This window comes from Entelurus aequoreus, linkage group LG07 (assembly GCF_033978785.1).
Source record: "Entelurus aequoreus isolate RoL-2023_Sb linkage group LG07, RoL_Eaeq_v1.1, whole genome shotgun sequence".
NCBI classification, from domain to species: domain Eukaryota; kingdom Metazoa; phylum Chordata; class Actinopteri; order Syngnathiformes; family Syngnathidae; genus Entelurus; species Entelurus aequoreus.
The window spans coordinates 66,387,283-66,410,525 of NC_084737.1; the positions used below are offsets into that span (position 1 = coordinate 66,387,283).

A 23,243-nucleotide genomic window follows, 5' to 3' on the forward strand; every position below is an offset into this window, starting at 1 on the left:
AGTAAATGTTGATTTGTCAACGCTAAACAGAGTGGTCGAGGTAGTGGAGGAAAAGGGTCTGACCAATCACGCATTGTCTAAGAGAAGACCCGCCTCTTACGCATGCGTAGTCGTATAACTCAAAGTTACTTCCGGACTCCGAGCCCAACGAGGGCTTGCTTAAGGTCGTATGTTTGATTAGGAATAATTTACACGCCTACAGACCAAAATTGAACATGGCATGTGGGATTGTATACTTACCTGCTTATTTAATTAATGCTAATTAGAATTTAACTGGATATTATTGGGCTCTAATTTGAGTTGTGTTAATGCTTTGATAAGAGGTTGTCAACATTCCACCTTAACGCTTCTATGTCAGCGTTCATACATTTTTTGTGCATTGACGTCAATCGTATACAAGGCACCAAACAGGGATTTTCTTGATGTTCCTAAGCTTGAGACGAATATGGACAGGTAGCCGGCACAGCTGCTACCGTTTCCCCTATCATCCTGACTGCGACAGCTGCAGATTTTTCTCCTTCCATCACTGCGGGAACGACACCAATTGCAAATATAACCGCAACAAAGCTACCGGTAAAGAATCTCCATATTGTGTGTTGATGTTGCTTCAAAACGAATGCTAATGTAAACATGTATGCTTTGACAATAACATTGGGCGGTGTTTGCGATGTCAGTTTAGGTTGTGCCTCGATAAAGCAAGAGGTTTAATTGGCAAGCTTTTGCAAAGGTGCTAGTTTGGATTGTGTTGTCTTATTTGCACCAAGCGTCTCCGTTATAAATAGGACTGTAATGCATAATGCTGTGTACTTAATTGTCGCAGCCTTCAGTGTGGCATTGTCTTACATACAGCAGATCATGTGTGTGTGTGTGTGTGTGTTGTATTTCTACCCTTCTTGAGACATCAACAAGGAAAAGTACCTTCCATATGAGGACCGGTGAACAAGTTAGGACCGAAATCATGGTCCCAATACGGAAAACAGTTGCATATAATAGAGAGCCAAATACTAGAGTCTGTGAACATTGCTCCAAAGTCAGGATTTTTTTGTTGACTGAATGTGCATACAAAAGTATGCATTGACAGGTGCAAAGGCAGCAATATGTGATAAAACAAGACGGCAGCTAAAGAAGGACTTCCCTATTCATCCCTGAAAAAAAACCCGCCACGTCAACAGCTGATTTTACGACCAAAGGATGAACAAATACACTACGGTACTAAGACTATAGTGGCCATTAACAGTTAGCTTCTGCAGCTGGGTTTCCCAAAGTGCGGCACAGGGGGTGGTCCGTGACTCGTTTGTCAACGGCCTTAAGCACATAGTGGTTAGAGTGTCCGCCCTGAGATCGGTAGGTTGTGAGTTCAAACCCCGGCCGGGTCATACCAAAGACTATAAAAATGGGACCCATTACCTCCCTGCTTGGCACTCAGCATCAAGGGTTGGAATTGGGGGTTAAATCACCAAAATGATATTCCCGGGCGCGGCTACGCTGCTGCCCACTGCTCCCCTCACCTCCCAGGGGGTGATCAAGGGGATGGGTCAAATGCAGAGGACAAATTTCACCACACCTAGTGTGTGTGTGACAATCATTGGTACTTTAACTTTAACTTAATTACAAAAAACAATAAATAGAGATCTAATTTGCACCCCTGGTGGTGAAATTTAACAAAATTAGGGTGGTCCCAAAAAAATGGAGGGATTTTTCAAATTGACTGTGTGTCGGTTTTAAAAGTGCTCCCCCTCTGGTCAGCATATGAAATAACAAGTGTGTGTAAAAATTTGAAGTGCTCCCCCTCTGGCCAACATATGTAATAAGTGTGTGTAAGAAATTGAAATGTGCCCCCTTTGGCCAAAATGAATTTAAAAAATATGTATATAGAGACATACCAAAATAACTTGATGTAAATAATGAAGATTACAAACAATTTAAATAAAAAAATAACTAAAAGCTTATCTTTTCTGTATTTGCATAGTATGTAAATATTAGGCATTTTTCGGAGGTCTCAAGAAGGTAACTAATACAATAATGTGTGTGCGAATGTGTGTGTTCTAGTATTTGTACTCTTCTTGAGACATCAACAAGGAACAGTACCTTCCACATGAGGACCGGTGAACAAGTTAGGACCGAAATCATGGTCCCAACACGGAAAACCATTGCATCTAATAGAGAGCCAAATATTATAGTCTGTGAACATTGCTCCAAAGTCAGGATTTTTTTGTTGACTGAATGTGCATACAAAAGTAAACATTGACAGGTGCAAAAGGCAGCAATATGTGATAAAACAAGACGGCAGCTAAAGAAGGACTTCCCTATTCATCCCCGAAAAAAAACCCGCCAGGTCAACAGCTGATTTTACGACCCGCGTCCCATATGTGACCAAAGGATGAACAAATACACTACGGTACTAAGACTATAGTGGCCATTAACAGTTAGCTTCTGCAGCTGGGTTTCCCAAAGTGCGGCACAGGGTGGTCCGTGACTCGTTTGTCATCGGCCTTAAGCACACTACAAAAAATAGAGCTCTCATTTGCACCCCTGGTGGTGAAATCTAACAAAATTAGGGTGGTCCCAAAATGGAGGGATTTTTCAAATTGACTGCGTGTCGATTTTAAAAGTGCTCACCCTCTGGTCAACATATGTATTAAGTGTGTGTAAGAAATTGAAATGTGCCCCCTTTGGCCAAAATTAATTAAAAAAATATGTATATAGAGACATACCGAAATAACTTGATGTAAATAATGAAGATTACAAACAATTTCAATAAAAAAATAACTAAAAGCTTATCTTCTCTATATTTGCAGAGTATGTGAATATTAGGCATTTTTCGGAGGTCTCAAGAAGGTAACTAATACAATAATGTGTGTGCGAATGTGTGTGTTGTAGTATTTGTACTCTTCTTGAGACATCAACAAGGAACAGTACCTTCCATATGAGGACCGGTGAACAAGTTAGGACCCAAATCATGGTCCCAATACGGAAAACCATTGCATCTAATAGAGAGCCAAATACTATAGTCTGTGAACATTGCTCCAGAGTCAGGATTTTTTGTTGACTGAATGTGCATACAAAAGTAAACATTGACAGGTGCAAAGGCAGCAATATGTGATAAAACAAGACGGCAGCTAAAGAAGGACTTCCCTCTTCATCCCCGAAAAAACCCGCCAGGTCAACAGCTGATTTTACGACCCGCGTCCCATATGTGACTATAGGATGAACAAATACACTACGGTACTAAGACTATAGTGGCCATTAACAGTTAGCTTCTGCAGCTGGGTTTCCCAAAGTGCGGCACAGGGGGTGGTCCGTGACTCGTTTGTCATCGGCCTTAAGCACATTACAAAAAACAATAAATAGAGATCTCATTTGCACCCCTGGTGGTGAAATTTAACAAAATTAGGGTGGTCCCAAAATGGAGGGATTTTTCAAATTGACTGTGTGTCTGTTTTAAAAGTGCTCCCCCTCTGGTCAACATATGAAATAACAAGTGTGTGTAAAAATTGTAAGTGCTCCCCCTCTGGCCAACATATGTATTAAGTGTGTGTAAGAAATTGAAATGTGCCCCCTTTTGCCAAAATTAATTTAAAAAATATGTATATAGAGACATACCGAAATAACTTAATGTAAATAATGAAGATTACAAACAATTTAAATTAAAAAATAACTAAAAGCTTATCTTTTCTATATTTGCATAGTATGTAAATATTAGGCATTTTTCGGAGGTCTCAAGAAGGTAACTAATACAATAATGTTTGTGTTCTAGTATTTGTACTCTTCTTGAGACATCAACAAGGAACAGTACCTTCCATATGAGGACCGGTGAACAAGTTAGGACCGAAATCATGGTCCCAATACGGAAAACCAACCATTGCATCTAATAGAGAGCCAAATACTAGAGTCTGTGAACATTGCTCCTAAGTCAGGATTTTTTGTTGACTGAATGTGCATACAAAAGTAAACATTGACAGGTGCAAAAGGCAGCAATATATGATAAAACAAGACGGCAGCTAAAAAAGGACTTCCCTATTAATCCCTGAAAAAACCTGCCAGGTCAACAGCTGATTTTATGACCCGCGTCCCATATGTGACCAAAGGATGAACAAATACACTACGGTACTAAGACTATAGTGTCCATTAACAGTTAGCTTCTACAGCTGGGTTGCCCAAAGTGCGGCACATAGTCTATCTGTGGTCCGTGACTCGTTTGTCATCGGCCTTAAGCACATTACAAAAAACAAAAAATAGAGATCTCATTTGCACCCCTGGTGGTGAAATCTAACAAAATTAGGGTGGTCCCAAAATGGAGGGATTTTTCAAATTGACTGTGTGTCGGTTTTAAAAGTGCTCCCCCTATGGTCAACATATGAAATAACAAGTGTGTAAAAAATTGAAGTGCTCCCCCTCTGGCCAACATATGTAATAAGTGTGTGTCAGAAATTGAAATGTTCCCCCTTTGGCCAAAATTTATTTAAAAAATATGTATATAGAGACATACTGTAATAACTTGATGCAAATAATGAAGATTAAAAAACAATCAAAAACAAACAATAATTTTTAAGAAAAGATTATAGTATACATATATTATTAATGTTGTAAATACAAATCTTAGGGCTGCACCCTAGAAAGGGTGGTCCCAAAGAGGTAGGCATTTTTCAGATGTCTCAAGAAGGTAACAAATACAAGTGTGTGTGTGTGTGGCCTTTTGTGTTTAAGGAATGGACCTAAAGGTAGACACAACTGTGTTGTCACTTGATATGGCATTGAGCACCGCAATAGAGAAATGTGGTCATACAGAGTGTCCAAACACAAAAACTAAGTATACAGTATTTTATTTGTGTTGCAGCCTTGAGCACTGCTTTGAATAGACTTTGAACCAGGCTACCTGTGTATTTTTCCTTCAAATTCACAAGGGGAAACTGTTTGAAATCAAAGACCGAGGTGTATGACGCTGTCAGCCAATACATTGGTTTAAAATATTTCAAATGGCATTCATCTTAAACAATATGTTTATTAGTGTGGTTAGAGAACTGCACTGCATCATACTGTGACTTAGATTTAGACTTCCTTTTATTGTCATTCAAATTTGAACTTTACAGTACAGATAAGAACAAAATTGTGTTGCATTAGCTCGTTGTAGTGCAGGATAAAAGAGCAATAAGGTGCAGATATAAATAAATAGATTACTGTAAAGATAAATATATGGCACTTTTGCATATGCATCCACGTTTATGGATGTATGTTATATTGTCTTTATATTCCAGCGCGTTAATCTGAAAAATGGAAATGGAATAAAAGTGGTCCATGACAAGACTCTAACCTGCAAAGCTGATGTGACAACAGCAAGCAGAGTAAGTTGGAGGAAAATTGATGAAAAGTACTGTTTATAGCTTTTTAAGTCCATGCCTAATAGACTGCAAACTATTATAAAAAACAGAGGTGGTGCAACAAAGTACTAATGGTGTGTTGTAGTGTTATTTGTTTGTTTTTCACGATTTCATCACTTTCCTAAGAATTGACTGATTCCATAATTTTGTCACTCTGTTTGATTTAATAATAAAACTTTTACTATCACAATTTATTTTCTTTATTCATCTAGTGTTTCTTAAAGCGAGAAAGTTGTCCTTTGAAATGTGTTTTAGTCATGTGATGAGGTCACCTACCTAGGTTCCATTCTAAAGGCTAATCTTTCCTGTGATAAAATGGCAACCAAGGTAATCAAAAAGGTCAACCAACGAACGAGATTTCTCTATAGCAGGGGTCACCAACCTTTTTGAAACCAAGGGCTACTTCTTGGGTACTGATTAATGCGAAGGGCTACCAGTTAGATACACACTTAAATAAATTGCCAGAAGTAGCCAATTTGCTCAATTTACCTTTAACTCTGTTATTATTAATAATTAATGATATTTATCTTTGTGGAAACACTGATCATTTTTATGATTTCTCACAATAAATATATATAGAAACAGATAAATATCAATATGCAACACTTTATTTTTATATTTTCTCTAAGTGCACATTTTTCAAATTGAACATTTTCAAATGATCACTTCTAAGACAGTCTTGTGAAATCACAATATCCCATTTTAACTAGCTAGCCACTAACATTTTTTAACAAATCATGAATTACTTTGCACCATGTTTGTACAAATAATAACTCATGTAAAATACAAAAGTAAACTCTCAAATTTTTAAATCATGTCACACTTTGAACTGGACACCAAATCTGTTATCTGTTTCTTTGTCAGTTAGTGGGAAGCCTGGCATTGCATGCTGTTAACTAGTGTGTTGTACTCTGGTGTGTAACTTGACACTGCAACTCTGAGTGAGTCTTGCAGATGTGCATCAGTGAGGCGTGTTCTGTGTTTGTTCTTGATGAAGTTCATGTCAGAAAAGGCTGATTCACAAAGATAAGATTTTTCCTCATTGTTTGCGGAACCTTCTTAATCTTTTGGACATATTTTCACAGCAATCTGGCCTTAAGCTTAATTATGATAAATGTAAAATGTTAAGAATCGGAAATCTAAAGGGAACGTCCTTTCGAATGGAATGCAAAGTGTTTTGTTTATAAATTATATGCAATCTGTTGTGTTCCCTAATTTTTTTCTGTGTACATGAATGAAGGTGTGTGTTGCTGAGTCCGACTTGGACATTATCTGGACTGGGCCTGGTTTAAAAAACCCTTTAAAAAAATCTAATTTCATTGACAACCTGGTCTGTTGAAGATAAGGCCCTTTTTTAAAAAATAAAATAAAATAAGATGAATAAATAAAAAACATTTTCTTGGATAAAAAAGAAAGTAAAACAATATAAAAATAATTACATAAAAAATAGTAATTAATGAAAATGTTAGTGGACCAGCAGCCTATACAATCATGTGTGCTTCAGGGACTGTGTCCCTTGCAGATGTGTTGTCTATGTTGTGGGAACCAGAATATTGGTAGCAGAAAGAAATAACCCCTTTTGTGTGAGTGGGTGTGGATGAGTGTGCATTTGTGTGTAATTTAAAAAAAAAAAAAAAAAAAAAAAAAAAAAAAAAAATAATTTTTGAACAAGCCCGTGGGCGACTCATCTGGTCCTTACGGGCGACCTGGTGCCCGCGGGCACCGCGTTGGTGACCCCTGCTCTATAGAATCTCCTCTCTGGTCAACAAAAGCACCATGAGGATTCTGGCGGGAACTCTCGTTCAACCCTTTTGCGATTACGCATGCACCTCCTGGTACCCTAGCACCTCCAAAACCCTCAAATCTAAACTCCAAACATCCCAGAACAAGCTAGTCAGATTACTTCTAGACCTCCACCCCAGATACCACCTCACTCCTACCCACTTCTCCAAAGTGGGCTGGCTCAGGGTGGAGGACAGAGTAAAACAACTTGCACTGAGCCTAGTCTATAAAATCCACTACACCTCCCTGATACCGAAGTACATGTCAAACTACTTCCTTAACGTAAATGACCGCCATAACCACAACACCAGGAGGAGCTCCACTAACCACGTTAAATCCAGATTCCGATCTAACAAAGGTCTTAACTCATTCTCTTTCTATGCCACATCAATGTGGAATGCGCTCCCAACTGGTGTAAAAGAAAGGGCATGTCTATCCTCCTTCAAAACCGCAATAAAAGTACACCTCCAGGCAGCTACAACCCTAAACTAACACCCTCCCCGGGTTGTTAATAATCAAATGTAAACAATCAAATGCAGATACATTTTCTTATGCCTTCTGATCTCTCTCTCTCTCTCTCTGTGTCCACTACTTGCTGTACATATCCTACCAAGTCAGACCTACACTGTTCCAATATCCATTTCTCTGTTCTCAATTGTTGACTGATGATAACAACCAAACCTAACCCCCCCTTCCCCCCTTCACACCCCGGATTGTAAATAATGTAAATAATTCAATTTGATTATCTTGTGTGATGACTGTATTATGATGATAGTATATATCTGATAGTATATATCTGTATCATGAATCAATTTAAGTGGACCCCGACTTAAACAAGTTGAAAAACTTATTCGGGTGTTACCATTTAGTGGTCAATTGTACGGAATATGTACTTCACTGTGCAACCTACTGATAAAAGTCTCAATCAATCAATCAATCAATGTGTCATTTCTGAAAACTGCTTTTTTTTTCTTTTCTACTAAATTAAACAACTGAATAAACATCTTCCAAGACTGACAATTCCATAATTTTTGCCAAGGGGTTGTATTTTTTTAGTGTCTCTTTGAGTGCCGGCAAGCCTACACTTGATGTCTGGACGAACATTTCTATTGTGCTGACAGGCGGTCTGTCATCATGAGAACTAGACCAGTAACAAAAAGCAGTGAACGCTTAAGACACCTGTCACAACACCTGCTGATTAACTATCATCTCAGGTGGAAGACATTTCTGATGACGAATGGTATTGCTAAAGTTAATGACAACCTCTTCTAATGTTTTTTGTTTCCCCCCCCCCAGTTGCCCAGAGTGCGGCACAGGCACGAGCCGGCGCCCGTCACACCCGGCACCATGATGGAAGGAGGCATGCAGCTGCTGAACCGCGACGGCCACAGCATTTCACACAACTCCAAGCGCCACTACCACGACTCCTTCGTGTCCATGAACAGGATGCGGCAGCGCGGGCTGCTGTGCGACATCGTGCTGCACGTCTCCAACAAGGAGATTAAGGCGCATAAAGTGGTGCTCGCGTCGTGCAGCCCTTACTTCCAAGCCATGTTTACTAGTAAGTCCTGTGTGCTTCCGTCCCTTGACTCCATGTTAGCGGACCTCAGAAACATTTGCGTCACCTGTGAATGCCACCTCGTCCGCTTCTCCGCCTCATTGTTCCCGACCTCCTCTTCCTGTCTGTGGGCACAGGTGGTCTGCGATGATGTGCGTGTCTCACATTTCCTCCCCAAATGAGAGCATTGTACTGGTAAACTGCCTCCAGACTGTCTGCCACCAAGCCTCATCTGGTGTAAGGCAGTCACTAATGAGCCCGTTTGGAGAGACTGTTTATCTTTTGCCTAATTAGGTGTTTGCAGATACTCGCTTCTAATAAAAAATGGAACATTTGTGAAGAGATTTGGAGCCCCATAGAAGTGTGCGCTGAAGTTAAAATTAATATAAATGTCCGTAAGGACTAGTGTTGCTACAATGAATCGCATAATTAGTTCAGAAAAAGACTTTAATTTATATTCTGTTGTTTCAACTAATCGTTAAATGAGAGTAACCAATAAAAATTGGCGTGCTCGGAAATTTTAAATATGTGTACATCGTTTCCACACGGCTGCTGCAATAGAGCACACACGAGTGCTGAGATGTGGGTGTTGGGATCTGTGTGGTGGAAAACAGCTGAGATATTATTATTATTATTTTTTTTAATTAATGCACACGTGTTAAAGTACAATTTCAATGTTCATATTGGCATTTATTAGAAAAAAAGAATGAAGCAGAAAGATTGTTTATTGTAACTATTTTCCCTAAAATACGCATTGAGGCTTTAAAGGGAAACTGCCCTTTTTTGCCTATCAATCACAATCATTATAAAAGAGATGACATTTGTAATTTTTTTAATGCATTCTAAATAGTAAATAAATGTGATCAAAAGTCTGCTTACAATGGAGCCTATGGGAGCCGCTCTATTCTGGTGATAAAGCCCTTAAAAAAAACATCCAAACACCTCCATTAAGTTTTTATATACATGATGTAAGTGTACATGTAATGTAGTAACAGGCACATTTATAATAACATTTAATATTTACATATTTTGCTTCAATTAATATTCAGCGCATTAATTTAAAAAACGCATCACGTTCGCTTTTTTTTTAAACTACATCACTGATTATTACTCCCTGCAGACTTAATGAGAGCCAACAAACATAATAAAACATCACTTACTGTACAAGGTCTGTTGTCATTAGGATGCCGACTGATAGAATCTTGTTATATTCCCATTTAGATGAAAAATGACTCATAATCCTTGCGAAGAAAAGGGAGTGTGGAACCAAGCGTCTTTTCATGTCGTTCTTGACCATTCCCGGGTCTAAATTGGCTGTCAAAGTGTACCAACTTGTAGGAATACACCCTCGTCCTTCTACTATCCAGGTTAGAGGCATGGTTTATGATCTGCAATAACGTTTGACGAGCAAGGAAGCAGCTGATCAGTCAATTATGTCAACATTGGCACACAAGCTTGTGATCATGGCGCCGCTTTAAATAGTTTGTCTGTATTCGCGCTTATCATAGCAATATCACTAATACTTGGTTAATATTCAAGTCACAAAATTTTGGAAAGGGTTTTACGGGCGGAATAAAGGACCTTCCATTGGCTCAGCTGTAAGCAGACTATTATTTACGTTTATTTACAAGTTAGAATGCATTAAAAAATACATTGTTCGTCCTGTCTTTCGTAGTGATTGTGAACGATAGGCACTTTTTTTTTTAATAGTGCAGTTTCCCTTTTAAAGGGGTCATCTAATAATGATTTTTTCTACATTTAAAACACTTCCTTGTGGTCTACATAACATGTAATGGTGGTTCTTTACAGACCATCTTCAAGTTGCTATATGACCATCTCTTCAGGATACGCTGTTTTGTGAGCGGTCTTATTTAGATGCCTCCACTTCGACACCATCTTCTCCCTGTCAGCCATGTTGTAGTTTTGGCGCTCCCATATGGAGTCTACTGACAGATATAAGTTAGAACTATACGTTACTTTGTAACAGAAATGGTAACAGCAGAGGATGCATGTGCATGTACGAGCCAGTCTGACCCACAACAAGAGGATAGAGAAAAAGAAGGAACTGGACTATAATGGACGAACTCGCGCAAAGCTCTTAGAGTAAAACTTTACCATATATGGAGATATCTGCTGACATCACTAATGGGAAATATGTCACAAATAGGGCAAATTCCAAATAGCTTGTTTTGAAGAAGTATGAAGAAAGGCAAGATTGTTTTATCAATATTTCCGGTTTGATTTAAAATGTTCAGGACTTATGCAGACCCCAAATACACAACAGCAAGTACCAATAGGTAGGAAAGGTTGGGACGGCGTGGCGAAGTTGGTAGAGTGGCCGGGCCAGCAATCGGAGGGTTGCTGGTTATGGGGTTCAATCCCCACCTTCTACCATCCTAGTCACGTCCGTTGTGTCCTTGGGCAAGACACTTCACCCTTGCTCCTGATGGCTGCTGGTTAGCGCCTTGCATGGCAGCTCCCGCCATCAGTGTGTGAATGTGTGTGTGAATGGGTGAATGTGGAAATACTGTCAAAGCGCTTTGAGTACCTTGAAGGTAGAAAAGCGCTATACAAGTATAACTAATTTATCATTTATTTATAAAGGTTAGTTCTGAAAAATAGGTCCCCTTTAAAGTCTGTTTTATCGATTAAATTAATCGAAAGATTACTAGAATAATCCCGCTGAGGCCAAAACAATCTGGCAATTGGAACTGGTTGGTCTGTTTACAAAGAGCAGTGCTGTTGTTGTGCCTTTGAGCAAGGCATCAACCTCCAAATTGCCCCCAAAGACTCTATTCTCCACATGATCCTGAAAATGTTTTAAAGATATGAACACAATGGATGCTAACAGTCATTGTGTGTTGTTGTGTAGATGAGATGTCAGAGAGTCGTCAGACCCACGTGACGCTACACGATATCGACCCCCAGGCGTTGGAGCAGCTGGTCCAGTACGCCTACACGGCAGAGATAGTTGTCGGGGAGGGTAATGTTCAGGTAAGGTAGATTTTTCAACATTCTGGCTGTTTTCCCACTTCCACCTGTAACCGCACCTTTCCTCAGACATTGCTTCCGGCGGCGAGCTTACTGCAGCTCAACGGGGTGCGGGACGCCTGCTGCAAGTTCCTCCTCAGCCAGCTGGACCCCTCCAACTGCCTGGGCATCCGAGGCTTTGCCGACACGCACTCCTGCAGCGATCTTCTCAAATCGGCGCACAAGTACGTCCTGCAGCACTTTGTGGAGGTCTCCAAGACGGAGGAGTTCATGCTACTGCCGCTGAAACAGGTGAGTGCAGGTGTTCCAATGCGTCTATTTAATGACAAATGACCACACTGTTTGAGAGGAGGGCTGCTCTGTAAACAAAGTACAATTTGCCCGTCATAAAAATAAAACAAGAATAGCTCACATTTCCTGAATTTTGTCAAAGTAGCTCTTGATGAAAGCTGGAGCCCCCTGCTGTAGACAGAAAAAACCCTGTGGAGACACAGTAGGCTATTGTAAATAAACGAGACCTTTGTTTTTCCTCAGCTCAGTGCATCTATCAAAATCAGTCCAAGTCTTGCTGATCTGAGCTGCCATGGACTATTTCATCTGGCACGTCAGCTTTTTCTTATTCAGCAGCTTATTCCAGTCCAAAGCAGGGGTGTAGTGACCCTCGATATTGGAGAAAGACGCATTTGTCCCATCCAAAAAGATATACCGCTGAAGTATACATGCTTTTATTTTGAAAGCGCATCACAGCGTCATGTGACTTCCTTCACCAGCTCCGAGTGTGGGGACTGGAGACCGACAAAGAGCAGGCTGGATGGCGACCCTGATGAGAACGTTGTCATGGATGGTGCTTGTTTATAACCAGGGCTGGACTGGGACTTAAAAATGGCCCTGGCATTTTTGGTCATGGCGGCCCACAATTATTATTTATACGATATACGGAGGCGCACGACATACCAGAGGATATATGTGCACCTAGTGTTGTTTCAAAAATGTTAATAAAGTGTGGTTAAAGTATAGTTTAAAAATGTTTAGGTCAGTGGTTCTTAACCTTGTTGGAGGTACCGAACCCCACCAGTTTCATATGTGCATTCACCGAACCCTTCTTTAGTGAAATATTTAATGTTTTTTAAATTCAAGACAAAGTTATAGAAATGCTTTACTGGTGCACAAAATGAACTGTGCATGAACATCACCTTGTTCAAAGAACAAAACCAACCAGTGCATGAACTCTCAACAAATTACACACCTGCAAATCAGATGGAAAATTAGAGGGAACATTGTTTGGGGGTATCCTCGTACGCCGATAGGGAGGAGTTTTTATTTACAAGATGAGTCGTGTGTGTTTTGACCTCCGCGGTGGAGTCTCCACCGAACCCCTGAGGCCGACTCACCGAACCCCTAGGGTTCAATCGAACCCAGGTTAAGAACCACTGGTTTAGGTGAACAAAGAGATAATAGCTTATTTTGTACTTACAGTACATATTATTTGACAAAAGGCTGCATGGACCTTGGTGTTCTGAGGGAGACAGAAAGCAGAGATGAGGTCAGATATGCTAGATTCATCTGAGACAGTCTCTTCTAGAATTAAAATAAGAGCTATTTAGTAAACTCATAATGAAAAAAAAGGGCCACATGTAATCTCCACATCAGGGTTCACTCCAAATATGCCCTAAGAAGAGGAGATGCCAGGTGGGTCAAGAGAACAGTGAGAATGAGACTGTTTTAAACATTTACATTGACAGTATTGGTGTCTTTAAAATAATGTATTAATAGATGGTTGTATTTAATAGTCACTCTGTAAAAGCAGTTGGCTGTATGACCATCCAGATGGATGTCAGCAAGAACACATAACAGTATAGTAAACTTACAAATGTGAAGTCCACATCCCTGGAACATAGCTGGGGGACAGGGCAAATGGTTAGAAAGACACATTAAATACAAATTATAGATAATTCAAAACAAGTTTTGCTTTTATGTGATCACAAACTAGTAGTTTGAAATTACACTGCATACACTGTTAGTTTCAAATTAAAATTTGTATAATGTTGTTCTTTTTAGACCAAAGTCATACTTTTTATGCAATAATTTTCAAATATCTATAGTAAGAGCTTCTCCTGGGAGGCAATACTTCTGCTTAAAAAAATACTTCTGGAAACAAAAGTGTAGCATGTGATTTCTCCCAGACAATCAGTGAAGAAAGGTAATCAGATAAAGGTATATTATCCTGGCATACAGTGTATAATTACTATAACTATATCACAACTATTTCAATGAGGCCTCACTATCCAAATCCGCGCACAAAAATAAAAAAGCAGCTGTTCTGCACTGTCAGCCCCTATGACATTTAGGCGCTATATTGGTGTATGACGCAAAGCTTTACTCTCCCAGGATTCAATGGGTGTGTCCCTGCAGTTCATGAAAACAATGGCGTTTAAGCTGCTGCTGTAATGGCAAATTAAAAATAGACGTTTGGTAGTTTTTTACAAGCCCGTTCTGTCTGCAGCTCCTGTGCGGCCATCACAAAACTGCACCAGACCTGGATGAATTTATATGCCTCTGGTCTAAAAAAAGAAGTGTATTTGTCTTTCTTTGAGTAACAATATAATAATACAATTCATGAATATTTTAATTATTTACATTTTACTGTATGTTTAATATTAGGTGGCCATTTTAAATAAAAAGGGCATGATTTATTTTACGATCCCCATCCTCCAGGCCTGGTAAACCAAGTGGATTAGTGCATAGGCTGCTAACTGCTGCCCTCATCTGACCAAGCAGCAGCAGCAGCTGTCTGCAGCCTCAGCTTCATCTGGGAACAGTGCCAGCCAGCCACTCAGACTGCAGCACTCTATATACCACCACAGACTGTGTGTGCCTGCGTGTGTGTGTCTATACAGTGCATTCATTTCTCTAATAATTCCATGCACTTGTGCAATGAATTTGGACACACAGTACAGGCCGCAATCCAGGGCGTAGCACCAATTCTGGGCCTCCATACACAAGACTTCTTCAACCCCTCCATCCCACCTTAAACCCAATGTCACCGCCCCATACACACACTTGGTATGTTTACCATCCATCCATCCATCCATTTCCTACTGCTTGTCCCTTTCAGGGTAGCTGGGGGGGCTGGAGCCTATCTCAGCTGCACATGCACTGAAAAGCTAACTATGTTTTTTGGTTGAAATACTTGGTATATTTGGTTTTAATACAAAAAATACAGACAACATAAAGTATATCCATAATAGTTATATACCTTGTCTTTATTCACTATATAACTTGTCATTATTCACTCAAATATGATTACAAATCGTTCAAGTTTTCTTTTATGATGGCTTAAATTTTATGGAGACTAATTGACACACATAGGATTATAATAATACATCGTTGTTACTTACCGTAATAATTGTATTATTAGTGCATCTGTGGGTGTTATGTCTCCCCCTGTCTTTAAAATCTATTGATGCCTTTGTTTCTAACTTTAATCAAGGGTCTTTGAATGCACCACGGTTATGGGCAATGAGATGCAAAATTAAAAGTTGTACATAATTTTCTCCTATTCTTCTATCACCTCATCCTTGTTCCAAAACGCTAGTGCTGTGTGTGTGAATTCTGAAAGGCGACCTTTGATGACGTTATGAAGTTAGGTTTGCTGCTATCCAGGCGGAACGAACCATTTCATATTTTTGATAGGGGCTGTAGGTTGTCTAAGACATTCTTAATTTGATTGTATTGTAAATGTATACCAACATTTATGACATAGTTTTTGTAATTTAGATATTTAAATGGCAGAATAAAAAATCTGGCCCCCATCTGTGCTGTGGGCGGTGGTATGACATCTTTACTTATCCCTGCACTTCGACCAACCTGGCCACAACAATACGGACACTTGCATATAATGCAGAGCAGTTGTACATCACCACAATCACAAAAATAAATGTTGTTGAATGAGTGCCATTCTGGCAGTGTGATTTAAAAGCAGAATGTAGGAAACAGTTTTTGCATTGGTTCTCATTATTTTTTGTGGGTACGTCACATGTTGTGTATTGTGTGTTGGCAGAAATACCTAAAAACTACCTGGCCAAGACTTGAGGTGGATGGAACATGGAAGCACCAAACTCAACAAGATATGTGTTTTTGTCATAGTTCTTCATCAAGTTTTGTCCCTACAGGTACTGGATCTTATTTCTAGTGACAACCTGAACGTTCCATCCGAAGAGGAAGTGTACCGGGCTGTGCTAAGCTGGGTTAAACATGACGTAGATGGGCGCCGGCCGCATGTTCCATGGGTAAGACTCATTTTAAGCTCACCTTAGAGCATAGGTGTCCAAAGTGTGGCTGTGAGGCCATTTACGGCCTGCAGCTAATGTTTTAACGCCCTGTGGCAAATTCTAAAAATACTGTTTAAAAAAAAAAAAGTGAAATAAAGGGGTGAAAAGTAATGAGAAAAATGTTCAATGTTGACTTTAATTATCCAAATCTGCATTGCAGGCTTTTTTTGCTTTAAAGCTGTAATTGCAAAAAAAAATAATAATAATAATAATTATAAAAAATAATTATAAATAATTATTGACCTATTGAAAGCTCCAATTACATCAAATTAAATCAAAAATAAATTTTGTTCCCCATTTTGGGGGGAAAATAATGCATATTTGGTGTTTGTCATATGAAAAAACTAAGTTTTCTCTGTCAAAAAGAGCAAAAAACAAACAACTTGAAATAAACTTAAAAAAAAACAACTTATAATCGATGGCTAGATCTGAAGTTGACAGAGATTTAAGCATTGAAAGTGGAGAAAAAATATATGACTTATGACTTATTTTTAACCATTTAATGAATGGGGCCCTTTTGGATCCCGAAGAATTTTAGTGGGATTTTTTTTCAAAAACTGTCCTTGCTCAAAAAATAATACGAAATTAAAATAAATGTTGTAAATGATTGACTTGTTTAAGTATCCAATTACTTTGTATCAAATATTCCACTTTGAATAGTTTTGAGGGAAAATATTGGATATTTTGTCTTCTTGCCTTGAAAAACAGGATTTTGACAAAAAAGACAGAAAACATAAAAAAAAAACACTTTATACCGACAGATAGACTTGAAGTTGATCTAGCGATTTAAACGTAGAATAAAAAAAAATCTATATGACTTATTTTTAACGTTTTTATTCCAGGTCCCCGGGACCAAATTTGAAAGCCCTAAAGGTTAAAACAATATTTATATTCTATTGGTTTTAAAAAGGAAAAATAACAAAATGACACCCGCCTGCTTTAATTTTTTTAGTGTGTGGCCCTCATTGGAAAAGGTTTGGACACCCCTGCATTTGATGATCTGTTAGATCGCACTCATCCAGTTCTACTCACCCAAATGATGCTGTCCTCGCCAGTTGATGAAGTGCGTGCGGCTGCCGCTGCTGAGGCGAGACTTCCTCATTAGCAACGTGGACACGGAGCTGATGGTGCGTCATCACTCCGAGTGCAAGGACCTGCTGATCGAGGCGCTGAAGTATCACCTGATGCCCGAGCAGAGAGGCGTGCTCAGTAACAGCCGGACGCGGCCACGGCGCTGCGAGGGCGCCAGCCCTGTTCTCTTCGCTGTCGGTCAGAGATGAACTCAAAGCAACACATCCAATTAAAAACGGACAAACTGTTGAGTATTTGAACGTTGTTATGCGTGCGTGTGTGGATCTCCAGGTGGCGGCAGTCTGTTTGCCATTCATGGAGACTGTGAAGCATACGATACCAGGACGGACCGCTGGCACATGGTGGCATCCATGTCCACTCGGCGGGCCCGGGTGGGTGTGGCAGCCATCGGGAACAGACTCTATGCTGTTGGAGGGTGAGTTTCAAACTTTACTGTAACAGTTGATGAGCATTGACACAATAAATAAGTTGAGCATGTTCTTGTTTTACATAATCTGACATTATCATAATGCGAACATCTTCATCCATATTTTCGATAATTTGTTAACTATCTTAACTCTAACTTTGTTTAAATCCCCACAGGTATGACGGTACCTCAGACCTGGCAACTGTTGAGTCGTATGACCCCATCACTAACTCCTGGCAACCGGAGGTTTCCATGGGAACGCGGCGGAGCTGTTTAGGCGTGGCGGTCTTGCATGGGCTGCTGTATGCTGCCGGGGGTTATGATGGAGCTTCGTGTCTTAATAGGTACACAAACACACACACACACATTCTTGTATTAGTACTAGAGATGTCCGATAATATCGGCAGGCCGATAAATGCTTCAAAATGTAATATTGGAAATTATCGGTATTGTTTTTTTATTATCTGTATCGGTATCGTTTTATTTTTTATTAAATCAACATAAAAAACACAAGATACACTTACAATTAGTGCACCAACCCAAAAAACCTCCCTCCCCCATTTATACTCATTCACACAAAAGGGTTGTTTCTTTCTGTTATTAATATTCTGGTTCCTACATTATATATCAATATATATCAATACAGTCTGCAAGAGATACAGTCTGTAAGCACACATGATTGTGCGTGCTGCTGGTCCACTAATAGTACTAACCTTTAACAGTTAATTTTACTCATTTTCATTAATTACTAGTTTCTACGTAACTGTTTTTATATTGTTTTACTTTCTTTTTTATTGAAGAAAATGTTTTTAATTTATTTATCTTATTTTTTTAAAAAGCACCTTATCTTCACCATACCTGGTTGTCCAAATTAGGCATAATAATGTGTTAATTCTACGACTGTATATATCGGTATCGGTTGATATCTGTATCTGTAATTAAGAGTTGGACAATATCGGAATATCGGCAAAAAGCCATTATCGGACATCCCTAATTAGTACCTTCTTGAGACCTCCGAAAAACGCCTCCTTCTTTAGAACCACCCTTTCTAGACATATCAAGATTTGTATTTACAACATTAATAATATATACATACTATGCAAATATAAAAAAGGTAAGCTTTTAGTTAATTATTTTTTTGTTTGAATTTTTTGCTTAATTGGTTTTTAATCATCATTATTGACTTCAAGGTATTACAGTATGTCTCTATATACATATTTATTTTATTTTTTAAATAAATTTTGGCCAAAGGGGGCGCATTTCAATTTCTTACACACTTGTTATTACATATGTTGGCCAGAGGGGGAGCACTTACATTTTTTTACACACACTTGTTATTTCACATGTTGACCAGAGGGGGAGCACTTTTAAAACCGACACACAGTCAATTTGAAAAATCCCTCCTTTTAGGGACCACCCTAATTTTAAATGGTTTCCCCACCAGGGGTGCAAATGAGACATTCTCTATTAGATGCAATGGTTTTCCATCTTGGGACCATGATTTGTGTCCTAACTTGTTCACCGGTCCTCATACGGACGGTACTTTTCCTTGTTGATGTCTCAAGAAGGGTAGAAATACAAGAACACACACACACACACACTTAAGCACATATAGGACACATATAGCTGTTTTTGGTACGTACCATACAGTATATTCTTCTTCTCTCTATCTACAGTGCTGAGCGTTTCGACCCTCTGACAAGCACGTGGACATCCATTGCGGCCATGAGTACCCGCAGGAGATATGTTCGTGTTGCAACTCTAGGTAGGAACGTGGCATCAACATGTTGCTCTTGAGGAGTTTTTAAGCCGTCATTTCCCCTCCAGATGGCAACCTGTACGCAGTGGGTGGCTACGATAGCTCCTCACATCTTGCAACGGTGGAGAAGTACGATCCTCAGGTACATTTTATTCTTTTTGCCACAAGGCGAAACGTTGCTGTATGCGAGGGATGTTAATGCGCCCAATGGATTGGTACAGAGCAACGCGTGGACATCTATCGCCAACATGCTGAGTCGCCGCAGCAGCGCTGGGGTCGCCGTGCTGGACGGTATGCTGTATGTGGCGGGAGGGAACGACGGGACCAGCTGCCTCAACTCTGTGGAAAGGTTCAACCCCAAGAGCAACTCCTGGGAGGGCGTGGCTGCCATGAACATACGCAGGTTTGCCCGGCACAAATCCTAGTAGAACACATGGAAAATGGATAAGTGCAGGGTGTAACATAAGATACAAACTAGTATTTTGTCATACTAAAAATGAAAAAATAATGGTAAGTTTAAAGTTAAACATTTTTGGTTGATGATGGAACATCCAAAATACATAATTTCAGTCTGTGTTGTTCCTTGTCAGCTATAACTAATAAACATTTACACAATGAAACTTTTCAAAATGACATTGGTGCTGATGCTATGAATACATTGATTATTTATTTTGGAGTGTCCCAATTTGATACTGGAATTGGGTCCAATATCAGCAAAAAAATGTAATATTTATTTATTATTTTTATTGTTGTTTTATGGATAGTGCACAATACATTATTCGCAAGGTATCGATAGGTTCACCAGATTTACCTAACAACTAATGTCCATCTGTTGTCTTTATATCAGCTTATATCTAAAATCTCAGATATACTGTAAACTCCGATTCAAGCGGTTTTGTAGCGTGCTTACTCTTGCAAAGCTGGACAGCTAGTTCAAATCTAAATATCCTCCAATAACCACACAAAGTTGGCATTTTCTTGTGTTTTAGCTAAGTCTTTTACAAAAGGTAAACATGGTAAGCTAGTAGTTACACAAAAGCTAAGCACACAATAGTAGACAAACTAGACATACTGTATGTAGTAAGTGTCTTTAATTGAACAAATACTGCAATCTGAAACACATTTGTCAATTAAAAACAAGTATCAAATAATTATAGTTGCATTTTAATTACACATACGAAGTCTCCAAGGCAGAAGTGTATTAGAGGATGTTTACACTGCAGGCCAAAGTGGCCAAAATCAGATTTTTTGGAGATATAATTTTTCAAACTGACTGTTTACACTGCAAGTAAAGTGTGATTTTTATCAGACTCCAGTGTAAACGTGCACATGCCCCAATGTGACCCCTATTGACAAGTGATGCATACTTTGCAGATTGTAATTTGGTATGTTTTAATGAATACAATGAAACACAACAAGTCAACTTGTTTTTCCCCTCTACTGGGACTTTAAAAAAAATGCTATATTACTTGAATTCAAAATCTGTTGGCACATTATATGTGTATTCTAAATAATACACAGTATCTGTTATTTTACTGCATATTACTGTACATAAGATTAAAAAAATAAATAATAAATAAATGTAAAGTAAAAGTACATGTTAAATCAGGAATCAATAGCACAGAGCTTGAAAGGGTCTAACATAAGAACTAAATAAATAGAATTTGGTTTTCAAATATTTAATCTTATTTAATGTTAAAGTGCCAATGGTTGTCACACGCACACTAGGTGTGGTGAAATGAGTCCTCTGCATTTGACCCATCACCCTTGATCACCCCCTGGGAGGTGAGGTGAGCAGTGGGCAGCAGCTGTGGCCACGCCCGGGAATCATTTTGGTGATTTAACCCCCAATTCCAACTCTTGATGCTGAGTGCCAAGCAGGGAGGGAAACGGGTCCCATTTTTATAGTCTTTGGTATGACTCGGCCGCAGTTTGAACTCACAACCTACCGATCTCAGGGCGGACACTCTAACCACTATAATTGACTACTGATAGAAATGCATAAAAATGAGCCTATTGATCAGGGGCACAGTCAGGTTTTGTACACTATATCTACATTATATCGCAAATAGCTCCTTTGCAATTTGAGAATATATTAACAAATTAATTTACTGTTTACATTCCTGTTAGGGATGTGATGTTAGATATTTGTGTGTGATTGTGTGCACAATTCTCTTCCAATTGTGGGATTTTCTCCTAAATCTATAAACCTTAAGCGGATCAGCTAAAGACCTGGTGGCTTTACGTTTTAATGAGTCTGATGATTCACGCTGATGCAATTGCACATGCTGTCAGATAAAGCAAATATAGAAAAAAAGACATGGAATTTTTTTTTTTTGAGGTGTAGCTGTCTTGGATTTGTTGATGTGTCAGCTAAATCACACAACCCCCTCACCCCAGACACCCACTTGCTTTTGTGTGAGTCAGAACACTGTGGGAGCAAGTGCAGAGCCATGAATAAACCATAGCTTGGAGCTCTTTTATTATCCAGTTGCTGGGAGGCTCAACTTACTGTGTTGGAAATGTCACCATGTGCTGATCTCTAATCTGTTTCCTGACCCTACATGTGCCAACTATTACTTTATGCATCAAGGGCCCGATTCTCCTATGCGTGGACTATGGCTGTGAGGAGACAAAAAATAATTCTCCCCAATGACTTAAGTCTGCCACTGCCCGCCTTAATTCCAAGATGCACACTTTGAGTAGAGCGACCCTTAAATGTGGGCGTTCCCTGTCCAATCTGGCCCCCGCATATTCGCCCTTCGATTTCATTATTTTTGTTTTTACGCACCTATGAGGCTGGAATAAGTCCAGCTGGTGAAACATTATATTTGACTTGGAAGTTTGTATGCAGTGTACACCAAACATACTAATGTGGTGTAAGAAACTTCCAGAAAGCTATCAAATCTTTTTTGATCGCTTCAATTGAGACACCTGGAGACATCCATTGAGATAATAACAGTGGAATAAAGTTAAAGTTAAAGTACCACTGATAGTCACACACACACTAGGTGTGGTGAAATTACTGTCTGCGTTTGACCCATCCCCTTTTCCATCCCCTGGGAGGTGAGGGGAGCAGTGAGCAGCAGCGGTGGCCATGCTCTAGGAATCATTTTGTAAATGGTGAATGGGTTATACTTGTATAGCGCTTTTCTACCTTCAAGGTACTCAAAGCGCTTTGACACCATTTCCACATTCACCCATTCATACACACATTCACACTCCGATGGCGGGAGCTGCCATGCAAGGCCCTAACCACGACCCATCAGGAGCAAGGGTGAAGTGTCTTGCTCAAGGACACAACGGACATGACGAGGTTGGTAGAAGGTGGGGATCGAACCAGCAACCCTCACGTTGCTGGCACGGCCACTCTCCCAACCGCGCCACGCCGTTTTGGTGATTTAACCCCCAATTCCAACCCTTGATGCTGAGTGCCAAGCAGGGAGGTAATGGGTCCCATTTTTATAGTCTTTGGTATGACTCGGCGGGGTTTGAACTCACAACCTACCGATCTCAGGGCAGACACTCTAACCACAAGGCCACTGAGCAGGTAAACATACATTTACATAGCGTTTTTTTCTAGAAACTCAAGGCGCTTCACAGACAACTGAGAGCACATCATTCATTCACTCCACATTCACCTGGATGGTGGTAAGCTACATTTGCAGCCCCGGCTACAAATGTAGCAGATGAGGATAAAAGGACCATGTTGCTACTCTTGATTAACAATCAAAAATCTAAAATTCTCATCGTTGTCTTGTGAGCGCGACCACAGCAAAAGAGGCTCGCGCGTATATCTGCTGTGCTTGGACATCCTGGTACTAACAGACATTCAATAATGACCGTGATCATTGAACTATGTAACTATTCAATATAAACTACATATATGATGTTGCGTCTATCAATTGATTCCATTGAATTTTTTAAAAGTAATCAAACTTTCCCA

General features: G+C 39.6%; 1 protein-coding gene and 1 long non-coding RNA gene across 3 annotated transcripts in view; one reads left to right on the forward strand and one right to left on the reverse strand.

Moving 5' to 3' along the window:
* Positions 1-157: 157 nt before the first annotated feature.
* Positions 158-23,243, forward strand: part of klhl17 (kelch-like family member 17) — a 25,752-nt gene continuing 2,666 nt past the window's right edge. The window contains exons 1-12 of one of the 2 annotated variants that reach the window (XM_062054277.1): positions 158-573; positions 8,457-8,721; positions 11,591-11,712; positions 11,779-12,000; positions 15,770-15,802; positions 15,882-15,998; positions 17,096-17,309; positions 17,403-17,547; positions 17,715-17,882; positions 19,215-19,303; positions 19,366-19,439; positions 19,519-19,700. In XM_062054277.1, the coding sequence (XP_061910261.1) occupies positions 8,508-8,721; positions 11,591-11,712; positions 11,779-12,000; positions 15,770-15,802; positions 15,882-15,998; positions 17,096-17,309; positions 17,403-17,547; positions 17,715-17,882; positions 19,215-19,303; positions 19,366-19,439; positions 19,519-19,700 (1,580 nt within the window). In that variant the 5' untranslated portion in view covers positions 158-573; positions 8,457-8,507. The remainder of the gene's footprint in view (positions 574-8,456; positions 8,722-11,590; positions 11,713-11,778; positions 12,001-15,769; positions 15,803-15,881; positions 15,999-17,095; positions 17,310-17,402; positions 17,548-17,714; positions 17,883-19,214; positions 19,304-19,365; positions 19,440-19,518; positions 19,701-23,243) is intronic. The other variant, XM_062054278.1, reaches the window with a different exon arrangement.
* LOC133654180 (uncharacterized) overlaps positions 9,630-23,243 on the reverse strand; it is a 15,995-nt gene continuing 2,381 nt past the window's right edge. Inside the window, exons 2-8 of the long non-coding RNA XR_009826843.1 lie at positions 19,182-19,718; positions 17,727-17,874; positions 17,073-17,537; positions 13,578-13,607; positions 13,184-13,225; positions 12,122-12,189; positions 9,630-12,024 (exon numbers count right to left, since the gene is read on the reverse strand). This is a non-coding gene — a long non-coding RNA (uncharacterized LOC133654180). The remainder of the gene's footprint in view (positions 12,025-12,121; positions 12,190-13,183; positions 13,226-13,577; positions 13,608-17,072; positions 17,538-17,726; positions 17,875-19,181; positions 19,719-23,243) is intronic.